Source organism: Salmo trutta, chromosome 23 (genome assembly GCF_901001165.1).
Source record: "Salmo trutta chromosome 23, fSalTru1.1, whole genome shotgun sequence".
NCBI classification, from domain to species: Eukaryota; Metazoa; Chordata; class Actinopteri; order Salmoniformes; family Salmonidae; genus Salmo; species Salmo trutta.
Window position 1 is genome coordinate 50,463,667 of NC_042979.1, and position 20,606 is coordinate 50,484,272.

General features: G+C 44.8%; 1 protein-coding gene across 3 annotated transcripts in view; it reads right to left on the reverse strand.

Moving 5' to 3' along the window:
- LOC115160200 (ciliary neurotrophic factor receptor subunit alpha-like) overlaps positions 1-20,606 on the reverse strand; it is a 277,461-nt gene that overhangs the window by 174,925 nt on the left and 81,930 nt on the right. For all 3 annotated transcript variants that reach the window (XM_029710596.1, XM_029710597.1, XM_029710595.1), the window contains exon 2: positions 2,888-2,966. In XM_029710596.1, coding sequence (XP_029566456.1) covers positions 2,888-2,966 — 79 coding nt within the window. The remainder of the gene's footprint in view (positions 1-2,887; positions 2,967-20,606) is intronic.

Sequence of the window (20,606 nt, forward strand, 5' to 3'; positions counted from 1 at the left end):
TTAACACAGGTGTGAGTGTTGACGAGGACAAGGCTGGAGATCACTCTGTCATGCTGATTGAGTTCGAATAACAGACTGGAAGCTTCAAAAGGAGGGGGGTGCTTGGAATCGTTGTTCTTCTTCTGTCATTCATGGTTACCTGCAAGGAAACACGTGCCATCATCATTGCTTTGCACAAAAAGGGCTTCACAGGCAAAGATATTGCTGCCAGTAAGATTGCACCTAAATCAACCATTTATCGGATCATCAAGAACTTCAAGGAGAGCGGTTCAATTGTTGTGAAGAAGGCTTCAGGGCAACAAGAAAGTCCAACAAGCGCCAGGACCGTCTCCCAAAGTTGATTCAGCTGCGGGGTCGGGTCACCACCAGTACAGAGCTTGCTCAGGAATGGCAGCAGGCAGGTGTGAGTGCATCTGCACGCACAGTGAGGCGAAGACTTTTGGAGGTTGGCCTGGTGTCAAGAAGGGCAGCAAAGAAGCCACTTCTCTCCAGGAAAAACATCAGGGACAGACTGATATTCTGCAAAAGGTACAGGGATTGGACTGCTGAGGACTGGGGTAAAGTAATTTTCTCTGACGTCTCCCCTTTCCGATTGTTTGCGGCATCCGGAAAAAAGCTTATCTGGAGAAGACAAGGTGAGGGCTACCATCAATCCCGTGTGTCATGCCAACAGTAAAGTATCCTGAGACCATTCATGTCTGGGGTTGCTTCTCAGCTAAGGGAGTGGGCTCACTCACAATTGTGCCTAAGAACACAGCCATGAATAAAGAATGGTACCAACACATCCTCCGAGAGCAACTTCTCCCAACCATCCAGGAACAGTTTGGTGACGAACAATGCCTTTTCCAGCATGATGGAGCACCTTGCCATAAGGCAAAAGTGATAACTAAGTGGCTCGGGGAACAAAACATCGATAATTTGGGTCCATGGCCAGGAAACTCCTCAGACCCATTGAGAACTTGTGGTTAATCCTCAAGAGGCGTGTGGACAAACAAAAACCCACAAATTCTGAAAAACTCCAAGCATTGATTATGCAAGAATGGGCAGCCATCAGTCAGGATGTGGCCCTGAAGTTAATTGACGGCATGCCAGGGCGGATTGCAGAGGTCTTGAAAAAGAAGGGTCAACACCAAAAATATTGACTCTTTGCATCAAATTCATGTAATTGTCATTAAAAGCCTTTGACACTTATGAAATGCTTGTAATTATACCTCAGTATTGCATAGCAACATCTGACAAAAATATCTAAAGACAATGAAGCAGCAAACTTTGTGGAAATTAATGTGTGTGTCATTCTCAAAATGTTTGGCCACAACTGTACAGGTCGCAGTGGTGGGTGGTATATGGTGCTTTGGTGACAAAACGGATGGCACTGTGATAGACTGCATCCAGTTTGCTGAGTAGAGTGTTGGAGGCTATTTTGTAAATGGCATCGCCGAAGTCGAGGATCGGTAGGATAGTCAGTTTTACTAAGGTATTTTTGGCGGCGTGAGTGAAGGAGGCTTTGTTTGCGAAATAAAAAGCTGTTTCTAGATTTAATTTTGGATTGGAGATGTTTAATATGAGTCTGGAAGGAGAGTTTACAGTCTAACCAGACACCTCGGTATTTGTAGTTGTCCACATATTCTAAGTCAGAACCGTCCAGAGTAGTGATGCTGGTCGGGCGGGCGGGCGGGTGCAGGCAGCGAACGGTTGAAAAGCATGCATTTAGTTTTACTAGCATTTACTCGTGACAGAGGAGACAGTCCTCTGCTGCTCAGAGGGGAGAGAGGTGGGAGGAGAGAGGAATGGAGGAGGGGAGAAAGGAGGGCCTCTGAGGTCTCACCCAACCTCCAACCCCATGGTCAGGTGACAGAGAGAGCAGGCTCTGAGCTCTGAGAACACAATACACTATGTTCTGATCCAAATGGAGACCGACGGACAGAACCAAAGAGAAGGGACAACAACAACACTGACAACATCAACAACAACAATGCTGACAACAACAACAACAATGACACTGACAACAACAACACTGACAACAACACTGACAACAACAACAACACTAACAACAAAAACACTAACAACGACAACACTGACAACAACACTAACAACAAAAACACTAACAATGACAACACTGTCAACAACAACAATTCTGACAACAACAATACTGACAACAATTCTGACAACATCAACAACAACAATGCTGCCAACAACAATCAACAAGAATGACGCTGACAAGAATAACAACACTGACAACAACAACAACACTGACAACAACAACAACACTGACAGCAACGACAACACTGACAACAACAACACCACTGACAACAACAACAACACTGACAACAACAACAACGCTGACAACAACAACACTGACAACAACACTGACAACAACACTGACAACAACACTGACAACAACACTGACAACAACAACACTGACAACAACACTGACAACAACAACGCTGACAACAACAACAACACTGACAACAACACTGACAACAACACTGACAACAACAACAACACTGACAACAACAACAACACTGACAACAACAACGCTGACAACAACAACAACACTGACAACAACAACAACACTGACAACAACAACAACACTGACAACAACAACAACACTGACAACAACAACGCTGACAACAACAACAACACTGACAACAACAACGCTGACAACAACAACATCAACAACAACAATAACAAGTCCATATGCAACATGGTTGTTATATAATATATATCTCATCAATAGACAGACAGGTAGGGTAAAAGCAGTGGTATAGATAGATAGATAGATAGATAGGTAGATAGATAGATAGATAGATAGATAGATAGATAGATAGATAGATAAATATATAGATAGGTAGGTAGGTAGCTGTAGTAGGAGTGTGTTGGTTCTTACCTGTCTGGTTGCGTCTCTGCGCGTACGCCACCACGGCAGCCAGCACCACACAGCACAGCAACGTTACCGTGTTGGCCATCTGGAGACAGAGACACAGAGGAGCATGTCAGAGTCCTGCTGGGTCAGGGAGGGGCGGGACTGCACGGTCAGTCTGGAGGGAGACGGTTAGCGCCTCAGAGCTGAAGGAGAGGCTTTCCCCTTCTCTCTCTGTTTCCTTTTACTATCACTCTTGCTCTGCTTCTCTCTCTCTCTCTCTCTCTCTCTCTCTCTCTCTCTCTCTCTCTCTCTCTCTCTCTCTCTCTCTATTCAATAAAAATTTAAGGGGCTTTATTGGCATGGGAAACATATGTTTACATTGCCAAAGCAAGTGAAATAGAAACTAATGTCTCTCTCTCTCTCTCCTCTCTCTCTCCTCTCTCTCTCTCTCTCCCCTCTCTTTCTCTCCTCTCTCTCAGTCCCTGTTTGTCCATCCTCCTTCCCATGCATTGTTCAGCTAATCTGTGGGAGGGCCATCCCCAGGCAGGGCGAGGCAGCTGCAGCTCTTAAAGGGCCAGCAGGCAGCCTGTAGGCAGTGGTAGAAAAATGACCCAGTTGTCATACTGAGTAAAAGTAAAGATAACTTACCAGAAAATGAGTCAAGTAAAAGTGAAAGTCACCCAGTAAAATATAACTTCAGTAATACTCTAAACGTATTTGGTTTTAAATACACTGAAGTATCAAAAGTAAAAGTAAGATTGACCCAGTGTTATCCGGATTTGGCATGGGACGGCCGTCACTGTAAATACTAATTAGTTCTTAACTGACTTGCCTATTTAAAAAACTTAAATAAAAAAATAAAAAATTGTGTTTAGTGATTCCGCCAGATCAGAGGCAGGACGGATCATCTCCCCACATCTCCCCACCTCTTCCCACATCTCCCCTCCCCACATCTGCCCACATCTCCCCTCCCCACATCTCCCCTCCCCACATCTTCCCACATCTCCCCTCCCCACATCTCCCCTCCCCACATCTCCCCACATCTCCCCTCCCCACATCTCCCCACATCTTCCCACATCTCCCCACATCTCCCCACATCTCCCCTCCCCACATCTCCCCACATCTCCCCTCCCCACATCTCCCCACATCTCCCCACCCCACATCTCCCCAAATCTCCCCACCCCACATCTCCTCTCCCCACATCACCTCACATATTTAATCGCTATTTGTGAATTTATGAAACCTGTGCTGATGGAGAATTTTTATTTTAGTGGGGTGCCATCCTCAAACAATCACATGGCATGCTATCGCTGTAATGGCTACTGTAAATCGGACAGTGCAGATAGATTAACAAGAATGTAAGCTTTCAGCTGATATAAGACACTATGTACCTAAATGTTTAATATCCAGAATTTGAATGATTATTTATTTGAATTGCACACCATCCAGTTTCACCGGAATATGTCCCACTAGCGGGACGCCTAGCCCAACCAGGATGAAAAGCTCTCTCATAGACACAGCTCTCTCATAGACACAGCTCTCTCAAGAAGACACAGATCTCTCATAAAGACACAGCTCTCTCATGAAGACACAGCTCTCTCATAGACACAGCTCTCACATAAAAACCCAGCTCTCTCATAAAGGCCCAACTCTCTCATAAAGACCCAACTCTCTCATAAAGACCCAACTCTCTCATAAATACACAGCTCTCTCATAAAGACCCAGCTCTCTCATAGACACAGCTCTCTCATAGACACAGCTCTCTCATAGACACAGCTCTCTCATAGACACAGCTCTCACATAAAAACCCAGCTCTCTCATAAAGGCCCAGCTCTCTCATAAATACACAGCTCTCTCATAAATACACAGCTCTCTCATAAAGACACAGCTCTCTCATAAATACACAGCTCTCTCATAAAGACACAGCTCTCTCATAAATACACAGCTCTCTCATAAATACACAGCTCTCTCATAAAGACACAGCTCTCTCATAAAGACACAGCTCTCTCATAAATACACAGCTCTCTCATAAATACACAGCTCTCTCATAGAAACAGCTCTCTCATAGACACAGCTCTCTCATAGACACAGCTCTCTCATAAAGACCCAGCTCTCTCATAAACACACAGCTCTCTCATTGACACAGCTCTCTCATTGACAGAGCTCTCACATAAAAACCCAGCTCTCTCATAAAGGCCCAACTCTCTCATAAATACACAACTCTCTCATAAATACACAGCTCTCACATAAAGATGCAGCTCTCTCATAAAGACACAGCTCTCTCATTAACAGTGCTCTCACATAAAAACCCAGTTCTCTCATAAAGACACAGTTCTCTCATAAAGACACAGTTCTCTCATAAAAACCCAGTTCTCTCATAGACACAGCTCTCTCATAAAGACACAGCTCTCTCATAAAGACACAGCTCTCTCATAAAGACACAGCTCTCTCATAAAGACACAGCTCTCTCATAAAGACACAGCTCTCTCATAAATACACAGCTCTCTCATAGAAACAGCTCTCTCATAGACACAGCTCTCTCATAAAGACACAGCTCTCTCATAAAGACCCAGCTCTCTCATAGACACAGCTCTCTCATAAAGACACAGCTCTCTCATAAAGACCCAGCTCTCTCATAGACACAGCTCTCTCATAAAGACACAGCTCTTAACTAATGACACAACTCGTTCCTAGTGCTTTCTTTCTTTAATCAGTTCTTCCTTTGAAGCTTTGAAAGGACGAGTAACAACATCCTATCTGAAGGTCGAATTATCAATCTGTTGCTTTTCGAACTGGTGGGAGGTTGTTCATTATTAAATAACCATTTCATTTTCCATTTTAAGTTTCTTTATTGTATATTTAGATGACATTTAGTAAAAGCAAAATGAATTGCTTGTCCCCAGTTAATTCACACAAAACAGAGAGAGAATGTAAACAGATGTAAGAATAATAGTGCTGTGTCTCTTTGAGTGATGTTCAACCATGACTCCTAGTTTTCCATTACAATGAGTTATAGACTGCTGAGATGTCTACACCATACAGAACTGTAGGAAAAACAAAACCATAGCTGGTTTGACTGTGGAACTGGTCTCACACTGAGTGTACAAAACATTAAGAACACCTTCCTAATACTTAGTGGCACCAACATTTGCCCTCAGAGGAGCCTCAATTCATCAGGGCATGGACTGTACAAGGTGATGAAAGCGTTCCACAGGGATGCTGGCCCATGTTGACTCCAGGGATGCTGGCCCATGTTGACTCCAATGCTTCACACAGTTGTGTCCAGTTGGCTGGATGTCCTTTGGGTGGTGGACCATTCTTGAAACACACTGGGAAACTGTTGAGCGTGAAAAACCCAGCAGCGTTGCAGTTATTGACACAAACCGGTGCGCCTGGCACCTACTACCATACCCCGTTGAAAGACACTTAAATATTTTGTCTTGCCCATTCACCCTCTGAATGGCACACATACACAACCCATGTCTCAATTGTCTCAAGGCTTAAAAATCCTTCTTTAACCTGTCTCCTCCCCTTCATCTACACTGATTGAAGTGGATTTAATAAGGGATCACAGGTTTCACCTGGATTCACCTGGTCAGTCTATGTCATGGAAAGAGCAGGTGTTCCTAATGTTTTGTCCACTCAGTGTCTATACAACTAAGGAAGATGTTGTTTTTGTTAGTGAGATTAACATGGCTGCAGTGGAAAGGAGCTCTCCCTCAATGTAACAGCTCTGAAGTTCTTCCTTTCTCTGTTCTTCTTCTCTTTAGGTTGTAACATTGGCATTCCTTTCCTTGCCGTATTCAGTGACATTCAATATGTATTGTTTGTTGTTGTTTGGTTTTAATCCTCAATTCCCACATTTCCCCATTATTTGATAAATGAAAAACCTTTGGTTCAGGTGGTCAGGCTGTTCGTCAGACTACTCTCTGTTCGTCAGAGAGTAGCAGCCTGAGAGCAGAGCAGAGCGTTAAAACTACACGTTGTTTCCTTCTCCCAGACAGGTGTAGAATTGGTTATTTCCGGTGTAATAGTGTTTCCCTAACGGAGCTTTGTTTTCTCCGTCTACTAATACTGACCTGGTGGTCCACATCAGCAGTGATCCTCAGTATTGTTAGTTTGTTGTTGTGTCATTTATTAACATCACTTTTTTTATCAATAATATCACACTTCCTGTGGTTCTACCTCTTCTTTCTGATTGGCTGTCTGGTGCTTCTCTCTGATTGGTGTGTTTCAGGTGGAGTTGTCAGACAATACGGTCAAACCCAATAACGAATGGTGCTTCTTGTCGGACAACAAAACAACACGAAGCAGTTTAAAGGCCCAGTGCAGTCAAAAACATAATTTCCTGAGTTTTATATATATTTCCACACTTTGAAATTGTGAAAATTATGATAATTCCCTTTTAGTATAAGATCTGTTTGAAAAAGCCGCCTGAAAGTTCAGCCTGTTTTGTTGGGATGGAGTTTTGGCCTTCCATGGTATTTGTATTTGTATTTATTATGGATCCCCATTAGCGGGTGCCTTAATTTTGTCAGACCCCAGGAAGAGTAGCTGCCTCCTTGGGAATCCATAATAAATACAATACAAATATTATTCTGGAGTCAAGCAAAATTAAGGCAGAAATAAAAAAAATAAAAAAAATTACAATACATTCACAGACTGTGTGCCCTCAGGCCCCTACTCCACCACTACCACAAATCTACAGTACAAAATCCATGTGTATGTATAGTGTGTATAGTGCGCAGGTGTGTGTGTGTGTGTGTGTGTGTGTGTGCATGTGTCTGAGCCTTTGTGTGTGTTTCTCTTCCCAGTCCCTGCTGTTCCATAAGGTGTATTTTTATCTGTTTTTTTAAATCTGATTCTACTGCTGCATCAGTTACCTGATGTGGAATAGAGTTCCATGTAGTCATGGCTCTATGTAGTACTGTGCGCCTCCCATAGTCTGTTCTGGACTTGGGGACTGTGAAGAGACCTCATGGCATGTCTTGTGGGGTATGGATGGGTGTCTGAGCTGTGTGCCAGTAGTTTAAACAGACCTCTGGTGGCATGTCTTGTGGGGTATGTATGGGTGTCTGAGCTGTGTGCCAGTAGTTTAGACAGACCTCTGGTGGCATGTCTTGTGGGGTATGGATGGGTGTCTGAGCTGTGTGCCAGTAGTTTAAACAGACCTCTGGTGGCATGTCTTGTGGGGTATGGATGGGTGTCTGAGCTGTGTGCCAGTAGTTTAAACAGACCTCTGGTGGCATGTCTTGTGGGGTATGGATGGGTGTCTGAGCTGTGTGCCAGTAGTTTAAACAGACCTCTGGTGGCATGTCTTGTGGGGTATGGATGGGTGTCTGAGCTGTGTGCCAGTAGTTTAGACAGACCTCTGGTGGCATGTCTTGTTGGGTATGGATGGGTGTCTGAGCTGTGTGCCAGTAGTTTAGACAGACCTCTGGTGGCATGTCTTGTGGGGTATGGATGGGTGTCTGAGCTGTGTGCCAGTAGTTTAGACAGACCTCTGGTGGCATGTCTTGTGGGGTATGGATGGGTGTCTGAGCTGTGTGCCAGTAGTTTAAACAGACCTCTGGTGGCATGTCTTGTGGGGTATGGATGGGTGTCTGAGCTGTGTGCCAGTAGTTTAAACAGACCTCTGGTGGCATGTCTTGTTGGGTATGGATGGGTGTCTGAGCTGTGTGCCAGTAGTTTAGACAGACAGCTCGGTGCATTCAACATGTCAATACCTCTCATAAATACAAGTAGTGAGGAAGTCAATCTCTCCTCCACTTTCAGCCAGGAGAGATTGACATGCATATTATTAATTTTAGCTCTCTGTATACATTCAAGGGCCAGCCGTGCTGCCCTGTTCTGAACCAATTGCAATTATCCTAAGTCCTTTTTTGTGGCACCTGACCACACGACTGAACAGTAATCAAGATGTGACAAAACTAGGGCCTGTAGGGGCTTTACTATTCTTGGGTAGCCGAATGACTTTAGCTTCCCTCCAGGCCTGAGGGCACACACTCTCTTAGACTGAAGATGGCAAATAGAAGTGGCAATACCGTCTGCTATCATCCTCAGTAACTTTCTATCCGTATTGTCAGACCCCGGTGGCTTGTCATTGTTGATAGACAACAATACATTCTTCACCTCTTCCACACTGACTTTACGGAATTCAAAATTAAAATGCTTGTCTTTCATAATTGGGTCAGATATTATTGGATGTGTAGTGTTTGCATTTATTGCTGACATGTAATTTCTAAATATGCTAATCTTGCCAATAAAAACATAATTAAAGTAGTTGGCAATATCAGTGGGTTTTGTAATGAATGAGCCATCTGATTAAATGAATGATGGAGCTGAGTTTGCCTTTTTCCCCAAAATGTTAAAAGCTTTTAACAATCATTCTTTATATAATTTACATTTGTTTCATAGGTTCTTCTTCTTTTTATTCAGTTTAGTCACATGATTTCTCAATTTGCAGTACGTTTCCCATCGGTTGTGCAGCCAGACTTATTTCCCATTCCTTTTGCCTCATCCCTCTCAACCAATGTTTAATTCCTCATCAATCCACGGGGATTTAACAGTTTTTACAGTCATTTTCTTAATGAGTGCTTATTAGTAACTGGGATAAGTAGTTTCATAAATGTGTCAAGTGCAGTGTCTGGTTGCTCCTCATTACACACCACAGATAGACAAATATTCTTCACATCATCAACATATGAATCACTACAAAACCTCTTGAATGACCTCTTTTACACTATATTAGGCCCAGCCTTTGGAACGTTGGTTTTCCTAGATATGGCTGCTATATTGTGATCACTACATCCTATGGATTTGTATACCGTTTTAGAGCAGATTTCTGCAGCATTAGTAAAGATGTGATCAATACATGTTGATGATTTAATTCCTGTGCTGTTTGTAAATACCCTGGTAGGTTGATTAATAACCTGAACCAGGTTACAGGCACTGGTTACAGTTTAAAGCTTTCTCTTGCGTGGGCAGCTTGATGAAGCCAGTCAATATTTAAATTACTTAGAAAATATACCTCTCTGTTGATATCACATACATTATCAAGCATTTCACACATATTATCCAGATACTGACTGTTAGCACTTCGTGGTCTATAGCAGCTTCCCACCAGAATGGTGACAACACCAGGCGGTAAATTAGTTAATTGACCAATAAGAAAGAGTTCCTCTCTGCCAATAACAGCTAGTTTTCAGTTCTCCAGTCCTCACTCAGACCACTCCCAGACAGTCCTAGCTAAATTATTGCTTGAGAAGTTGCTCTTTGCCAAGAAGCTATTTTTGTTTCTTTTTGACCATTTTAACTGAAGAAAAAAAAAACACTAAGGTACTTCATTGTTGATTTGATATTGAGCTAAATATGTCTGCATTGGACCTTTAAAGAGATGGAGATTAAATTAAATTTTGTTCTGACTTTTCTTGAATTGAAACTTTTCTGTTTATGTAAAAGCAACGAAGAGAGACAGAGTATTTCAAAATATAAATTATAAGTAAAAATAGCTACTTCTATTTTAGTTTGATGTTTGGCAGATAATACCGATTCAAACTACTTCCAGGTATCACTACAGTTCCCATAATACTATAATGATAGGATCTCATCCAGTCTGCAGAAGGAACTGGCTTCACGGAGCCATATGAAACAGACCAGGTGTACTGGCTTTCTAATGCCTGCATCGACTATGGTCTGTTTTGCCTGAGTTGTGTTCCAAATGGTTCCCTATGCCCTATTTGGTGAATTACTGGCTCTGGATCGCCATTAGTTCCTGCCAAGGCAGCAGCTACTCTTCCTGGGGTTTATTATGGATACCCATTAGTTCCTGCCAAGGCAGCAGCTACTCTTCCTGGGGTTTATTATGGATCCCCATTAGTTCCTGCCAAGGCAGCGGCTACTCTTCCTGGGGTTTATTATGGATCCCCATTAGTTCCTGCCAAGGCAGCGGCTACTCTTCCTGGGGTTCATTATGGATCCCCATTAGTTCCTGTCAAGGCAGCAGCTACTCTTCCTGGGGTTTATTATGGATCCCCATTAGTTCCTGTCAAGGCAGCAGCTACTCTTCCTGGGGTTTATTATGGATCCCCATTAGTTCCTGCCAAGGCAGCAGCTACTCTTCCTGGGGTTTATTATGGATCCCCATTAGTTCCTGCCAAGGCAGCAGCTACTCTTCCTGGGGTTTATTATGGATCCCCATTAGTTCCTGTCAAGGCAGCAGCTACTCTTCCTGGGGTTTATTATGGATCCCCATTAGTTCCTGCCAAGGCAGCAGCTACTCTTCCTGGGGTTTATTATGGATCCCCATTAGTTCCTGCCAAGGCAGCAGATACTCTTCCTGGGGTTTATTATGGATCCCCATTAGTTCCTGCCAAGGCAGCAGCTACTCTTCCTGGGGTTTATTATTGATCCCCATTAGTTCCTGCCAAGGCAGCAGATACTCTTCCTGGGGTCTAGCAAAATGAAAGCAGTTATATTCAATTAAAAAAATTACATGACATTACACTTTTCACAATACATTTAGTGTGTTACCTCAGACCACATATCTACAATACATTAAGCGTGTTACCTCAGACCACTACTACCACATATCTACAATACATTTAGTGTGTTACCTCAGACCACTACTACCACATATCTACAATACATTTAGTGTGTTACCTCAGACCACTACTACCACATATCTACAATACATTTAGTGTGTTACCTCAGACCACTACTACCACATATCTACAATACATTTAGTGTGTTACCTCAGACCACTACTACCACATATCTACAATACATTTAGTGTGTTACCTCAGACCACTACTACCACATATCTACAATACAACATCCAGAGTGTCATGGTGATTTATTTAATATATCTAGAAGTTTGTGTTCGTATATCTAGGTGATCACTTCATATTTATTTAATATATCTAGAAGTTTGTGTTTGTATATCTAGGTGATCCCTCTGGTTGACACTTCATATTTATTTAATACATCTAGAAGTAGAGGTGATCTCTGTCTGCTCTTTAAAATGTCTATCTGCCCAAATGGCCCCTTCTTCCCCACTTAGTGCACTACTTTAGACCAGGTCCTATAGGGTGTTGTGGACTACTTTTGACCAGGGCCTATAAGGTGTAGTGCACTATATAGGGAAAAGGGTGCCATTTAGGAGACAATGTCTGTCTCTCTCACTTTCTCTATCTCTGTCTCCCTCTCTCTCTCTCTGTCTCTCTGTCAAGCTATACGACATGGCATTTATCCCATCATAGCAGTAACAATACCCTAGATATGTGACAGCTGAGGATCTGTCACATAATGCAGGCTCAGGGTTATCTCCTTCTCATTATAATATCTCCACTAAGAGTCATCGTCCAGATATTTATTCATTCTTTATGTCTCCTAGATACTGAATAGGTCAAATCAAATCAAAGTTTATTTGTCACGTGCGCCGAATACAACAGGTGTAGAACTTAAAGTGAAATGCTTACTTACAGGCTCTAACCAATAGTGCAATAAAGGTATTAGGTGAGCAATAGGTAGGTAAAGAAATAAAACAACAGTAAAAAGACAGGCTATATACAGTAGCGAGGCTATAACAGTAGAGAGGCTATATACAGACACCGGTTAGTCAGGCTGATTGAGGTAGTATGTACATGTAGATATGGTTAAAGTGACTATGCATATATGATGAACAGAGAGTAGCAGTAGCGTAAAAGAGGGGTTGGTGGGTGGTGGGACACAATGCAGATAGCCCGGTTAGCCAATGGGCTGGAGCACTGGTTGGTCGGCCCAATTGAGGTAGTATGTACGTGAATGTATAGTTAAAGTGACAATGCATATAAGATAAACAGAGAGTAGCAGCAGCGTAAAAGGGGGGTTGGGGGTGCACACAATGCAAATAGTCCAGGTAACCATTTGATTACCTGTTCAGGAGTCTTATGGCTTGGGGTTAAAGCTGTTGAGAAGCCTTTTGGTCCTACACTTGGCACTCCAGTACCGCTTGCCATGCGGTAGTAGAGAGAACAGTCTATGACTGGGGTGGCTGGGGTCTTTGACAGTTTTTATGGCATTCCTCTGACACCGCCTGGTGTAGAGGTCCTGGATGGCAGGCAGCTTTGCCCCAGTGATGTACTGGGCCGTACGCACTACCCTCTGTAGTGCCTTGCGATCGGTGGCCGAGCAATTCCTGTACCAGGCAGTGATGCAACCAGTCAGGATGCTCTCGATGTTGCAGCTGTAGAACCTTTTGAGGGTCTGAGGAACCATGCCAAATCTTTTTAGTTTCCTGAGGGGGAATAGGCTTTGTCGTGCCCTCTTCACGACTGTCTTGGTGTGTTTGGACCATTCTAGTTTGTTGATGATGTGGACACCAAGGAACTAGAAGCTCTCAACCTGCTCCACGACAGTCCCGTCGATGAGAATAGGGGTGTGCTCGGTCCTCCTTTTCCTGTAGTCCACAATCATCTCCTTAGTCTTGGTTACGTTGAGGGAGAGGTTGTTGTCCTGGCACCACCCGGCCAGGTCTCTGACTTCCTCACTATAGGCGGTCTCGTCGTTGTTGGTGATCAGGCCTACCGCTATTGTGTCATCGGCAAACTTAATGATGGTGTTGGAGGCGTGCCTGGCCATGTAGTCGTGGGTGAACAGGGAGTACAGGAGGGGACAGCACACACCCCCTGGGGAGCTCCAGTGTTGAGGATCAGCATGGCAGATGTGTTGCTACCTACCCTCACCACCTGGGGGCGGCCCGTCAGGAAGTCCAGGATCCAGTTGCAGAGGGAGGTGTTTAGTCCCAGGGTCCTTAGCTTAGTGATGAGCTTTGAGGGTACTATGGTGTTGAATGCTGAGCTCTAGTCAATGAATAGCGTTCTCACATAAATGTTCCTTTTGTCCAGGTGGGAAAGGGCAGTGTGGAGTGCAATAGAGATTGCATAATATGTGGATCTGTTTGGGCTGTATGCAAATTGGAGAGGGTCTAGTGTTTCTGGGATGATGGTGTTAACGTGAGCCATGACCAGCCTTTCAAAGCACTTCATGGCTACGGATGTGAGTGGGTCTGTAGTCATTTAGGCAGGTTGCCTTTGTGTTCTTGGGCACAGGGACTATGATGGTCTGCTTGAAACATGTTGATATTACAGACTCAATCAGGGACATGTTGAACATGTCAGTGAAGACACCTGCCAGTTGGTCAGCACATGCCCGGAGCACACGTCCTGGTAATCCGTCTGGCCCCGCAGCCTTGTGTATGTTGTCCTGTTTAACCTCTCTAGGGTAGGGGGCAGTATTTGCACGGCCGGATAAAAAACGTACCCGATTTAATCTGGTTATTACTACTGCCCAGAAACTAGAATATGCATAAAATTATTGACTTTGGATAGAAAACACCCTAAAGTTTCTAAAACTGTTTGAATGGTGTCTGTGAGTATAACAGAACATATGGCAGGCAAAAACCTGAGAAGATTCCTTACAGGAAGTGGCCTCTGACCATTTCTTGGTCTTCTACACTCTCTTTATTGAAAACTGAGGATCTCTGCTGTAACGTGACACTTCCTACTGCTCCCAAAGGCTCTCAGAAGGCGGCAAGCTATTTTAAAATCGGACATAGCGATTGCATAAAGGAGTTCTGTATCTATAATTCTTAAAATAATTGTTATGTTTTTTGTGAACGTTTATCGTGAGTAATTTAGTAAATTCACCGGCAGTTTGCGGTGGGTATGCTAGTTCTGAACGTCACATGCTAATGTAAAAAGCTGTTTTTTGATATAAATATGAACTTGATTGAACAAAACATGCATGTATTGTATAACATAATGTCCTAGGATTGTCATCTGATGAAGATCATCAAAGGTTAGTGCTGCATTTAGCTGTGCTTTGGGTTTATGTGACATTATATGCTAGCTTGAAAAATGGGTGTCTGATTATTTCTGGCTGGGTACTCTGCTGACATAATCTAATGTTTTGCTTTCGTTGTAAAGCCTTTTTGAAATCGGACAGTGTGGTTAGATTAACGAGAGTCTTGTCTTTAAAATGGTGTAAAATAGTCATATGTTTGAGAAATTGAAGTAATTGCATTTCTAAGGTATTTGAATAACGCGCCAGGGGATTCCACTGGCTGTTGAGTAGGTGGGACGATTTCGTCCCACATACCCTAGAGAGGTTAAAGGTCTTACTCACGTCAGCTACGGAGAGCGTGATCACACAGTTGTCCGGAACAGCTGATGCTCTCATGCATGCCTCAGTGTTGCTTGCCTCGAAGCGAGCATAGAAGTGATTTAGCTCGTCTGGTAGGCTCGTGTCACTGGGCAGCTCGCAGCTGTGCTTCCCTTTGTAGTCTGTAATAGTTTGCAAGCCCTGCCACATAAGACGAGCGTCGGAGCCGGTGTAGTATGATTCAATCTTAGCCCTATATTGACGCTTTACCTGTTTGATGGTTCGTCGCAGGGCATAGCAGGATTTCTTGTAAGCTTCCAGGTTAGAGTCCCGCACCTTGAAAGCTTTAGCTCTACCCTTTAGCTCAGTTCGAATGTTGCCTGTAATCCATGGCTTCTGGTTGGGGTATGTACGTACAGTCACTGTGGGGACGACGTCCTCGATGCACTTATTGATAAAGCCAGTGACTGATGTGTTGTACTCCTCAATGCCATCGGAAGAATCCCGGAACATGTTCCAGTCTGTGATAACAAAACAGTCCTGTAGTTTAGCATCTGCTTCATCTGATCACTTTATTATAGACCGAGTCACTGGTGCTTCCTGCTTTAATTTTAGCTTGTAAGCAGGAATCAGGAGGATAGAGTTGTGGTCAGATTTACCAAATGGAGGGCGAGGGAGAGCTTTGTACGCGTCTCTGTGTGTGGAGTACAGGTGATCTATAATTATTTTTCCTCTGGTTGCACATTTAAAATGTTGATGGAAATTTGGTAGAACTGATTTAAGTTTCCCTGCATTAAAGTCTCCAGCCACTAGGAGCGCCGCCTCTGGGTGAGTGGTTTCCAGTTTGCTTATTTCCTTATACAGCTGACTGAGTGCGGTCTCAGTGCCAGCATCTGTCTGTGGTGGTAAATAAACAGCCACGAAAAGTATAGCTGAAAACTCTCTTGGCAAGTAGTGTGGCGTGTAATTTATCACAATATACTCTACTTCAGGCGAGCAAAATCTAGAGACTTCCTTAGATTTCGTGCACCAGCAGGTGTGTTTCACCCTGCTGGAAATCCCATTGAATCCTTCAGGGAGATGTTTTGGTATGGTGCATCACATAATGCAAGGGAGGATGGGAAGAAGGGAGGACAGGAAGAGGAGCGAATGAGAGGAGAACAGAATGAGAGGGGGAGAGGATGGGAGGAGGAAATGAGGAGAAGAGGAGAGGAGGAGGAGGAGGAGAGGAAGAAAGGATCAGAGGAGGAGAGGAGGAGAGGAGGAAGAGAGGAAGAAAGAATGGGAGGAGGAGAGGAGGAGAGGAGGAGAGGAGGAGAGAATGAGAGGAGGAGAGGAGGAGAGGAAGAAAGGATCAGAGGAGGAGAGGAGGAGGAGAGGAAGAAAGGATCAGAGGAGGAGAGGAGGAGGAGAGGAAGAAAGGATCAGAGGAGAGGAGGAGGAGAGGAAGAAAGGATCAGAGGAGGAGAGGAGGAGGAGAGGAAGAAAGGATCAGAAGAGGAGAGGAGGAGAGGAGGAGAGGATTGGCGTCTGGGTTGGCGCCCCCCCTTGGGTTGTGCCGTGGCGGAGATCTTTGTGGGCTATACTCGGCCTTGTCTTAGGACGGTAAGTTGGTGGTTGGAGACATCACTCTAGTGGTGTGGGGGCTGTGCTTTGGCAAAGTGGGCTGGGTTATATCCTGCCTGTTTGGCCCTGTCCGGGGGTATCATCGGATGGGGCCACAGTGTCTTCTGATCCCTCTTGTCTCAGCCTCCAGTATTTATGCTGCAGTAGTTTATGTGTCGGGGGGCTAGGGTCAGTCTGTTACATCTGGAGTATTTCTCTTGTCTTATCTGGTGTCCTGTGTGAATTTAAATATGCTCTCTCTAATTCTCTCTTTCTCTCTTTCTTTCTTTCTCTCGGAGGACCTGAGCCCTAGGACCATGCCTCAGGACTACCTGGCATGATGACTCCTTGCTGTCCCCAGTCCACCTGGCCGTGCTGCTGCTCCAGTTTCAACTGTTCTGTCTGCGGCTATGGAACCCTGACCTGTTCACCGGACGTGCTTGTTGCACCCTCGACAACTACTATGATTATTATTATTTGACCATGCTGGTCATCTATGAACATTTTAACATCTTGACCATGTTCTGTTATAATATCCACCCGGCACAGCCAGAAGAGGACTGGCCACCCCTCATAGCCTGGTTCCTCTCTAGGTTTCTTCCTAGGTTTTGGCCTTTCTAGGGAGTTTTTCCTAGGGAGTTTTTCCTAGCCACCGTGCTTCTTTCACATGCATTGCTTGCTGTTTGGGGTTTTAGGCTGGGTTTCTGTACAGCACTTTGAGATATCAGCTGATGTACGAAGGGCTATATAAATACATTTGATTTGATTTGATTTGAGGAGGAGAAGAGAAAAGGTGGAGAGGAGGAGAGGATATGGGAGGAAGAGAGGAGGAGAGGATGTGGGAGGAGTGGAGGAGAGAATTGGAGGGAGGCGTATTCACTAACAATCCATTTTTATCCCCCGTCTGCACATCTCTGATACGGGTTCATGCTGCCTTCCTTCCTATCTTCAACTGTCAGAAATAAGACATTTTCATAATGGATGGATGTTAATATCTACAGTATGGCTGTGTATTAGGAGCTGTGCAGTAAGTAAGTAACCTTGTCCGGGCCAGAATGGGCCTCTTGCTTCTGTAGTGAGGAAGCTTGATGTACAGTACACCCCCTGGACAGGACACTAGTCTATCTCCTGTTTCTGTAGTGAGAGGCAGTTTGAAGGAGTACACCCCCGGGCAGGGCACTAGGGCCTTAACCCCAAACTCTCTCTGCTGACTGCCAAGCACAGAGTCATCGGGTTCCTTTGCTGGAGTCTTTGGTGTGACTGTGAAGTGGTGTCTGTTATAAAGTCCAGCCACATTATGTGGTCTATGGGTGTTCATAGAGAGCTGTTATAACTGTTCAAAACGATTGATGTATCTCTAGACACCAGGCTACATAATATCTATATATCTCTAGAAACCAGCCTACATAATATTTATATATCTCTAGACACCAGGCTACATAATATTTATATTTCTCTAGACACCAGCCTACATATTATATAGACATTTACATTACATTTTAGTCATTTAGCAGACGCTCTTATCCAGAGCGACTTACAGTAGTGAATGCATACATTTCATAAATTTTTTTCTCCGTACTGGCCCCCCATGGGAATCGAACCCACAACCCTGGTGTTGCAAACACCATGCTCTACCAACTGAGCCACCCGGGTTATATATCTCTAGACACCAGTCTATGTAATATCTATATATCTCTAGACACCAGTCTACATATTATATATATATATATATATATCTCTAGACACCAGTCTACATAATATCTACATATTTCTAGACACCAGTCTACATAATATCTACATATCTCTAGACACCAGTCTACATAATATCTACATATCTCTAGACACCAGTCTACATAATATCTATATATCTCTAGACACCAGTCTACATAATATCTATATATCTCTAGACACCAGTCTACATAATATCTACATATTTCTAGACACCAGTCTACATAATATCTATATATCTCTAGACACCAGGCTACATAATATCTACATATTTCTAGACACCAGTCTACATAATATCTATATATCTCTAGACACCAGGCTAAATATTATCTACATATCTCTAGACACCAGTCTACATATTATATATATATATATATATATCTCTAGACGCCAGTCTACATAATATCTACATATCTCTAGACACCAGTCTACATAATATCTATATATCTCTAGACACCAGGTTACATAATATCTATATATTTCTAGACACCAGTCTACATAATATCTACATATCCCTAGACACCAGTCTACATAATATCTATATATCTCTAGACACCAGGCTACATAATATCTACATATTTCTAGACACCAGTCTACATAATATCTATATATCTCTAGACACCAGGCTAAATATTATCTACATATCTCTAGACACCAGTCTACATATTATCTATATATCTCTAGACACCAGTCTACATAATTGTAACGCCCTGGCCATAGAGAGGGGTTTTTTGTTCTTTATTTTGGTTAGGCCAGGGTGTTACATTGAGTGGGTGTTCTATGCTCTTTTTCTATGTTGGTTTGTTTTGTTGATTTTGGCCATGTGGCTTCCAATCAGGCACAGCTGTAGAGTGTTGTTGCTGATTGGGTGTCACACATAAGTGCCTGTTTTTCCATTGGGGTTTTGTGGGTAATTGTTTCTGTTAGTGTTTTGCACCTGACGGGACTGTTTGGCTGTCGGTTTTCTTATTTTTTTTGTATAGTGTTCTTTCGTCTATTAAGATGAACACTATCTCCGCTGCACCTTGGTCTACTCTCTCTCACGACAGCCGTTACAGAATTACCCACCACAAAAAGACCAAGCAGCGGAGAAGAGGGCAGATGGAAGTCAAGGAGGACTATAGGAAGCAGCGCGCTCGGGAGGAGATGGCATCCTGGTCGCTGGAGGTGTTGGAGTCAAGGATTGACTGGACATGGGAGCAATTGCTGGACCACTGTGACAACCTGCCTGGGAGGCAGGTAGAGCCCGAGAGGCAGCCCAAAAAACATTTTGGGGGGCACACGGGGAGTGTGGCAGAGTAAGGATGGAGACCTGAGCCAGCTCCCCGTGCTTACAGGAGGCAACGTAGTACTGGTCTGGCACCGTGTTATGCAGTAAAGCGCACGGTGTCCCCAGTACCCGTGGAGAGCCCGCTGCGTTACATCCCAGCTCCTAACATCTGCCAGGGGAGATTGGGCATCGAGCCAGGACGGGTTGTGCAGGCCGTGCGCTCTAGACCTCCAGTGCGTCTTCAGGACCCGGTCTATCCTGTGCCTGCGCCCAGAACCAGGCCTCCTGCATGTCTCCCCAGCCTGGTGAATCCTGTGCCGCCTCCACGGACCTGGCCTCCAGTGGGTCTCCCCATACTGGTCAGTCCTGTGCCTGCTCCACGGACCAGGCCTCCAGTGGGTCTCCCCATCCTGGTCCCTCCTGTGCCGCTTCCAAAGAACCAGGCCTCCAGTGGGTCTCCCCATCCTGATCAGTCCTGTGCCTGCTCCATGGACCAGGCCTCCAGTGGGTCTCCCCATCCTGGTCTCTCCTGTACCGCTTCCACGGACCAGGCCTCCAGTGGGTCTCCCCATCCTGGTTAAGCCTGTGCCTCCTCCACGGACCAGGCCTCCAGTGGGTCTCCCCATCCTGGTCTCTCCTGTGCCTGCTCCACGGACCAGGCCTCCAGTGGGTCTCCCCATCCTGGTCTCTCCTGTACCGCTTCCACGGACCAGGCCTCCAGTGGGTCTCCCCATCCTGGTTAAGCCTGTGCCTCCTCCACGGACCAGGCCTCCAGTGGGTCTCCCCATCCTGGTCTCTCCTGTGCCGTCTCAACGGACCAGGCCTCCAGTGGGTCTCCCCATCCTGGTCTCTCCTGTGCCGCCTCCCAGGACTAGGCCTCCAGTGGGTCTCGCCAGGCCAGAGCTGCCCGCCAGTCCGGAGCCGCCAGAGCTGCCCGCCAGTCCGGAGCCGCCAGAGCCGCCCGCCAGTCCGGAGCCGCCCGCCAGTCCGGAGCCGCCC